Here is an 8,096-nt window from a genome sequence, read left to right as displayed (position 1 = left end):
TCTTCTTAGCTGACTTTTTATTTCGAGAATCCTGCCTTCTTGAGGGGTATTCTTTTGTAACAGATCGTGAAGCAGCCATCTGTACAGAAATACAGGATCATTGTTTAAGCTGAAAATTGACTTAATCCTCAAGTTTCATTTAATTTTATTGTACTTCAATGTTATTTTCAAGCTGACACATGGAGTTTCACTACAGACACCTTTGTTCAATTTAGTAATGATATCACTATACCAATCACAACAGTTAGTTACTAAAAGGGATATTTAGGGCAGACATAAAAATACCAGAGATGCAGCTTGATCACTGCAAGGCCCATCTTGTGATTCACTTCTTTCATCTGCATTTTCAGTGGAACTACTTGCATGCTCCTTGAAGATTTCCAGATGTTCTTCAGAATTTTCTTCAAGATGTGCTCGTTCTTGAGCAAGGCACTCTCTAGAGTAGAAAAAAATCAAGTCAGCTAAAAGCTAGCCATGACAGAGGCTAAAAAGTTATTAGCACAGTTGCCTATAAACAAAGATTCTTGCTTCTTTATTTTGGCACAACAAAACAATACACTAAACAATGCTCCTTCCCTAAACCAGAAGTATATTTCACACATGCCAGAAGAATAAGAGGGATACAAGTACACATTATGGAAAGCACTTAACCAAAAATATTTTTTCTAAGCTGCTTGAGACAGTATGTTTGGAGTATCACTAAAACAGAAATGAACCGAAGAATTTGTACATGTCACTCTTTCTACAACTTACCAAAGCAACTCTTCCCTTAGAAAGACTTCTACAAGAAAAAACATTGCTTGCAAATTAAACACACACTCCTACCCATCCCACATGAAAACCAAAGTTTTCTAAAGAGCATTTTTCCTGCACTCATAATCCAAACAGAAACCAACATATTAACTGATGCAGTAGAAGATCAGATCCCACAGAAGATTGTGGTCTCTTACAACCACGAGAGATTTGAGAAATAAGTAAATTTACTCTCACTTTCCTAACAAGTAACTTTAAAACTACTTAAAGCCAGCTTACTTGAAATCCACTTCCTGCTGAGCAAAATAATGCATGAATTCTTGAACCACTTCTTCACGAATTTTCATTTCCAGCAGTAGATTATTTTGCTTTTCAGTAATAAGTTTGTACGTCAGCTCTTCTATCAGATTCACCAGCATCTAGAATTACAATTAGTATTATGCTTTTCACAAAGAAATACTTTCCCACAAGTGAGATTTTTTTCCCATTTCTCAAACACTACGACACTTTACTCTGCAGCTGCAAAAAGTTTTTCTAGGTCTTTTATTAGCTTATTCATAAACAGAAGGATTTATGAGTAGATTGCACTACCTCTTTGGTACTAACAGAGCAATTTAGGTTTGCACAGAGTGGCTATTTCCAAAGAGCACAAAGTTTATAACAAAATTCCTAATGTTATCTTTAATGACAGGCTTAAGAGCCACAGAATTTGGCCTTTTATTTTCCATATGTCCCTTTTCGGGTATTAATGAAACCTCCAGGAAATGGTCTCCTAGTCCTCTGTTCTCCTACTCCTTCTCTTCTCCAGAAATGACTAAAACTGCTGTTTCTTAAAGAACAGTGTCCAGAGTTTTCTTGTGCATAAAATAACAAAGGAACAATCTTGTGTTGCTCAAAAACAAGTAAAGTCTTCTGTATATTGACCATAGGATGCCAAAAAAAAAAAAAAAAAAAAAAAAAAAAAAAAAAAAAAAAAAAAAACAAGATGGAGGAAACCAGAAGAATACATTGTTTCAAGGCCCCATGCTATACTAATTCATAAAGTAGCAGCCCTGGCACATACCATGTATTTTTCTTTTGAAATAACAACGTTCTCTGAATTTTCCTGCACTGCTTCTTTTAACATATTGCACTTTTCCTCCATCTCTTCATCACATTCATACACATCTTCCAAGATAGTATCTCTTTTCCTTGGGATTGGCATTCTACGGACATTAAGCAGTGATGAGTCTCCTGCTGATTTCTGGCCAAACGACAGATCTTGAGGAAGAACAGGTGTGTCCATAACTAAAACCTACCCAGAAAAAAATCAAGAACAAAAAGTTATTGGTATTTTTTAAGCTCCACTGGCACTTTGAAGACCTGCTGCACTCTCCTGTAGGTCTCTTGAGCAGAGCACTCTCCCAGCTTATCTATCTATCCTCTGTTCAGAGTCACTACTTAGACCAGTATCCAGCTAGAGTAGAATTTGTCACCTTATAGCCTAACCCTTCTTTGGATCCCAAGAACACCAAGTTTCATTAACTGATAACCTACAAGGGGCAGATTGTTAATTTCCTATACTTTGAGTTTCCAGTTATATTACACAAACAACATACTACAAAATCTATTTCTTTAACAACTCTATAACCATTACAGCCTGCTCCTTTTGGTATTGCACTTAACCTGCCCAAACTCCAAAGGCATGGACTTAACTGTCAACAAAACTTTTCCATGGCTTCCATTAAAGCTACAGCATCGATCCTCCACACACTTACATCTTCCAACTTTGCCAAAGTTACATCACTGCACTTACTCCTCCTCTGCTTCCACCTTCCCACTGAAACCTCTGTGAATGTAAAGACTTTTCACACTCTTTAGTGCTTAATCTATTTTATCAGTACTTCAGATGAGCAATATTCCAAGCTAAGATAGCAGTAGTATGGGACAGCTAGAAGTGAGAGCATGTTGTATCTGCAGCAGAAATTTACCCAGATCTCAGGGAAATTCTTCCAAATATAGTAAGTCTCTTATTACACTGGATGTTTCATAGGAATCACAAATTTTCAGTAGATGCTTCCACCCCCACACTCCAAAGAAAAAAAAAGTCCCAATAAAGTATTTTTAAAAGCTCTAGGAGATAAAGCTCAGTCTGTTGTAATTAGAAATATGATTACAGTATAAAACAAAAATCCAGTAACTAAATTCATATTTCTAAAAGTGAGAGAATCTGTTCTTTTTAATGCAAACCAAAATTACTGATCAACAAGATAGACTAAACCACACTTACTTTTTGTGCAATGCCTGAGAACTTTAGCACATTGAGTGTTTCCTCATATGCTGATGCACATTTGCTGATGTTCACTATCATATACACCTTCCCTTTTCCACTGAAAAAGCCTTGAAGGAAATGAGTTAGCTTACCTTCCCGAAAGGGTATGTGCTGCTGCAACCTTTAAAAGACTAAAGAACAGATGATCAGAAGTTTAGTAAATTTCAGTCAGCCTGAAGACTTAAAGTTTCACTCTTACTATGGCACTAATGGCAAGGGTGCTTTAAACATAAATTTAAAATTTAAATTTTTTCCAAAGCTTCTTTGATAAGCCAAGCTCAGAACAAGTAAGTAAAATCACTAACATCTGTGATAGCATGTTTAAAGGATGTTATAATTTAAATGATTTAATTAAAAAGCAAAACAAGGCAAGTTTAAAGATAACTTCACTACATCAACAAGACCACAGTATAGACATCAGAAATCTCTATTTTTTTCCTACCAAAAACTTAAATGTTACTATACAGAAATACATGAAAATAATCAAATAAGTTTCAAAACATTTATTCTCTGCCTATAACTGAAACACTCAAATATTATTTCTTATTTATGCATATAACCTTTATAATAATAATAAAACTTCAGAAAATAAATCACTGGGCAATTGCTATTAGACTGTGGCAGCAAGGGACCTGGCAATCAGACACCACAAAACTTATATTTTAAAGCTTTGGACACAACAATTCAAGGGTCTTCTAGGGCTACATTGCCATGTCTAGGCTACAGCAAAACATATAAGTTGTTTTACTAAGTACTAATAGAGAGAATGCAGTGCTCATTGAAGCAACAGGCAGAGCAGGTGTTTTAGTTTGGACAAACTTAGGGGAAAAAACTTTTAGAAGAGCTTTTTAGGGAATAAACTTTTAATTTTTTATTTTACTGGACTTAAGAAAAAATATTTTACTTAGGGGGGAAAAGTGGAAAAAACTTATTTATTGACACATACAAGGGAAACACTTTTTAGCACAGATTTAGATGACAAAAAAAATTTTTACTGAGAGAGAAAAGAGACGTGGACGATTTGATTTTTACTAGAAGGACGAGATGCTTTTTTGGCCGGTGTTTAGAGGCAGGCTGCAGGTTTCTTTGGAGCGAGCTGGTGCTGATTTTCGGGAGGTGGGGGGGGGGGGGGGGGGGGGGGGGGGGGGGGGGGGGGGGGGGGGGGGGGGAGGGGAGGGAGAGGGAGAGAGAGAGAAAGGAAAGAAAAAAACAGCTAGCAAGCTTTAAACAACAGCGAGCTAAAACAAATAATTTAAGCAATATAAAGCTAAAAAATTAAGAAGAAAACTAGCTAACTAACAAACTAGGCAACGAACTATTACTACAGCAGCAAGAGCTACAAGCAGCAGCAGCTAGAGCTAAGCGAGCCACGGCAAGAAGAGAAAAAAACTAAGGCCAGTTTCACAGAGCTGAGCTCAGGCGGCCCCTTCCCCGGGAGCAGACAGCTTCATGGCCAAGGGGGGCAGGGTGAGGAGTCAGTTAAAACACTAACTTAGGACATTTCACTTTTTATTTTATTTGTGATTATTGACACACGATTGGGATATACACTTATTAAACACAATATGAACATTTTTTTGACTTGCTTAAACTTTTTACATATTTTTTTTGTTTCATTTTACAGTTAGATTTTTTTGAGGTACACAGCGGGTTGTTTTATTTTTTTGCATTATTACTAAGTACATTTAGGTCTTTGAGCAAAGGCAATTTTTTGAATGGGTTTGCTTGTACTTGAGGCAGGATTAATTTATACTGTCTTTTTTAGCAATTTTTTGATATGGGCTGCTGGGACTTTGTTTTTATTTACTGTATTAAGGTACTTAGATTGGGCAGGACTTGTTTGGTTGGTGGAACTTCGAGTGTTGACTAACTAAGTGGCTTTTGCTAAATGCTGCTTTTAATTTTTAAAGGATTTTTTACTTAATGCTTTTAAGGTGGTTTTTAACAATTTATTGTACCTTTTTACTTTACTTGCAGCTGGTGCATGGTAAGGGATGTGGTACACTTACTTAATACTGTGTTTTTAGCTTAGGTGTTGACAAGGTTATTTTTAAAATGAGTTTTATTGTTTGACTTGATTTTTTTAGGAGTACTATGCTTTTAAAGGACTTGTTTTTTTAGGCTTAGGATGGTGTTGCGGGCAGTGGCGTGAGACACAGGGTAAGTTTCTAACTATTTGGTGGTGGCTTTTACTATGGTTAGCACATAACGTTTGCCCTGGCGGGTTTGAGGCAGTGTGATGTAATTAATTTGCTAAACTTCCCCATACCTGTACTTGGACTACTGTTTTCCATACTAGAGGGGCTTTATTTGCTTGGCTTGCTTGATGGCAGCGCAAGTGTTACAATTATGAATAACTTGAGTAATGCTGTTTATGGTAAGATTTACTTTTGGTTTCGTGCCTACTTATAGGTGGCATTTTTTTTTTGATGGCTTGAGGCATTATGGGCCTATTGAGCCAGGAACAACTTTTTTTTATGTTTCTAATTTAAATTTATTTTTAACTTTTTTATTTTTGCTGCTTGATTTACTCGATGGTTATTTTGCTGTTTTTTGTTAGCTTTACTTTTGGGGACATGGGTTTACATGGCGAACTTTTATGGGTAGCTTGTTTAACCGAGTAGCGATGTTTTTTTACTTTTTTGCAGCTTAGATTGGTTTTCCTCTGCGCTGCTAGTTTGTTTTTTTTTATTTTTGCAGCTATTTTTACAAAGCGTTGGCTACTATTTAGGAATTAGTGTAAAGATAGAGCTTTGGCTACCTTTTTTTTTTGGCAATATTTAAAGCTAGTTGGACAGCTTTGAGTTTAGCGAATTGACTAGACTTTTTTTTTTTTTTTTTTAGTAGCTTTTGCAACTTGTCGTGTAGGGCTTTATACAGCTGCTTTATTTTTGATTTGTCCTTACAATGCGACAGGAACTGTTGGTGAACAGGGTATAACGGATTTCCTCTGCCGGTAGCTGGTTGTAAGGTGGTGCTTTTTTAGCCCGGGTTACCGGTTTTTGTTTTTGTTTGTCACACCAAAACTTTTTCCCTCTGGCCAGCTGGTAATTATTTTTAAGATTTTTGGGCGATTTAATTTTTTTATTTGGGCGCGCTGCGTAATGAGGGCTATCCACTTGCTTCATGTGGCACTGGTGGCATGGTGGGTGGAGGGAACTTTTTTACTGAACATTTACTTTAGCACTGGCAACCGGGGTGCCAGAAAGAGTTGTGCTTTTGTGCCAATTACTTTTGAAGCAGCTTGGACTTTTTTATAAGCAGCTAGGATTTTTTTTTTGTTGGGGTATAATTACTTTTAGACTTTTGTAACTTTTGCTTCAGAATTTTAGGGGTTGGCCTTGGGTTTCACCTGACACATTTTGCTACAGACTTTAAGACAGACTGTGGTTTTTAGCTGCAGAATAGAGCACATTTTTTACATTTGGCCTTGTCTTGACGGGACTAAGAGCTACTGCATGGGCGATTTTTTGTTTAATTTGGATGAAGGCTTGTTGTTGTTTTGGGCCTTAATGAAAAATTTTTTTTTTTCGAGTAACTTGGTAAAGAGGGCTTACAATTTGACTGTACTTGGGGATGTGCATTTTTTAAAAGCTTATAGCACTTAAGAAAGCTTGTGTCTTTTTTTTGTTAGTAGGTGGAGACATAGCTGTGATTTTATTAATAACATTAGTAGGAATTTGACGTTTTTTATTTTGCTACTTTACTTTTAGGAACTGGATTTCATGAGCAGGTCTTTTAACTTTATTTTTTTTGATGGCAAAACCGGCTTTTAGGAGAATTTGGATAATTTCTTTTTTTTTAAACACTTCTTTTGCTGTGTTTTTTTACACAATGATGTTATTGATGTACTGCAAATGTTTTGGAGCAGGACTGGTTCAAAACCCATTTGCTCAGCAAGAGTGCTGGTTTCCTGCCTTTAATGTAGTCCCATTTCAATTTCCCCCAGGATAAAAGCTGAGATTTTAGTGTCATTTGAAGGCTCAGTTTTCTTATCTGGACTGCAAAAGCTAGACACAACTTTCAGCAGTTAAAACAAATGCCGCCAGTCTGCAAATGAGATACAGCTATACATAAACTAAGCACCAATGTTTACTTTCTAATCTAATGTCGCTTCTATTCTAATTTTATTTTTTTTTTTATTTTTTTGCCTAGGATCTGTATGAAAACCAGGAAAAACTTGGCCTGAAATATCATCAAAGCTTGAACGAAGACTGACCTGTTCATTAGCTGAGGCTGGAAAGAAATATGCGTGTGTAGTCCCGATCTGGAAGCCTTATTCATCAGCTGCACAAAGCCACACTGCAAAACTCGTATCGTCCTTTATAGGAAACATATTTGTTAGATGAGTGCACCCCGCAAACCCCTCAGCCCCTCCCGCGCAACCGGGATGCCAGCGGGGTGAGCCGGGGGAAGCGGCCTCAGAGAGCGCACACACCGCTTCACGGCCCCAGACCCCCGCCTCACAAACAGCGCAACCCCCGGGTGCCCCCCCCCGGCCCGGTGTCCCCCCGGCCCGGCCCCGCTCGCTCACCGCCCGGCCCGGCCGCGTCCGGCCGCACGCTCCGTCCGGCCGCGGTTTCTTTTCGAATCGGACCAATGGCAGAGCACGGCGCCGCGCGGCCTCCTGGGAGGACGGCGCTGCCTCGGCGCGGGGCCCGACGGGAAGTGTAGTCCGCGGGGGGGGGGCCGCCCGGCCCGGTTTGCCCTCAGGCGGCGGCCGCGTCTCGCTGGTTCGGAGCGCCCGGGGCGGCTCGGTGGAGGCTGCGGTTGTGCAGAGCTGTGCTGCCACTGCCACACGGGGCAGCTCAGCATCTGCTGCTGGTACAACAAGGTGAGGGGGGTCCCCAAAAACCCCTGGGAAAAGGGGGGCCCCAAATCCAAAAACACCCCAAAAATACACACAGAGCACCCCAAAAACACCTGGGAAAGGGGGGGGGACCCCAAATCCAAAAACAGCCCAAAAATAGAAACACAGAGCACCCCAAAAATAACCTGGGAAAGGGAGGGACCCCAAATCTAAAAACATCCC

General features: G+C 39.1%; 1 protein-coding gene across 1 annotated transcript; it reads right to left on the bottom strand.

Moving 5' to 3' along the window:
* Window positions 1-460: 460 nt before the first annotated feature.
* On the bottom strand, window positions 461-7,866 carry LOC130266257 (kinesin-like protein KIF20B). The gene is made up of 5 exons (XM_056515582.1): window positions 7,599-7,866; window positions 7,284-7,385; window positions 3,023-3,195; window positions 1,817-2,047; window positions 461-1,172 (listed from the first exon to the last, which is right to left on the bottom strand). The coding sequence occupies exons 3-5, from the start codon at window positions 3,101-3,103 to the stop codon at window positions 1,029-1,031; spliced, it is 456 nt and encodes a 151-aa protein (XP_056371557.1). The 5' UTR covers window positions 3,104-3,195; window positions 7,284-7,385; window positions 7,599-7,866; the 3' UTR covers window positions 461-1,028.
* Between the last annotated feature and the right edge of the window lie 230 nt (window positions 7,867-8,096).

Source organism: Oenanthe melanoleuca, unplaced genomic scaffold (genome assembly GCF_029582105.1).
Source record: "Oenanthe melanoleuca isolate GR-GAL-2019-014 unplaced genomic scaffold, OMel1.0 S005, whole genome shotgun sequence".
In the NCBI taxonomy this organism is placed as follows: domain Eukaryota; kingdom Metazoa; phylum Chordata; class Aves; order Passeriformes; family Muscicapidae; genus Oenanthe; species Oenanthe melanoleuca.
This window is presented reverse-complemented; position numbering and strand designations above follow the sequence as displayed.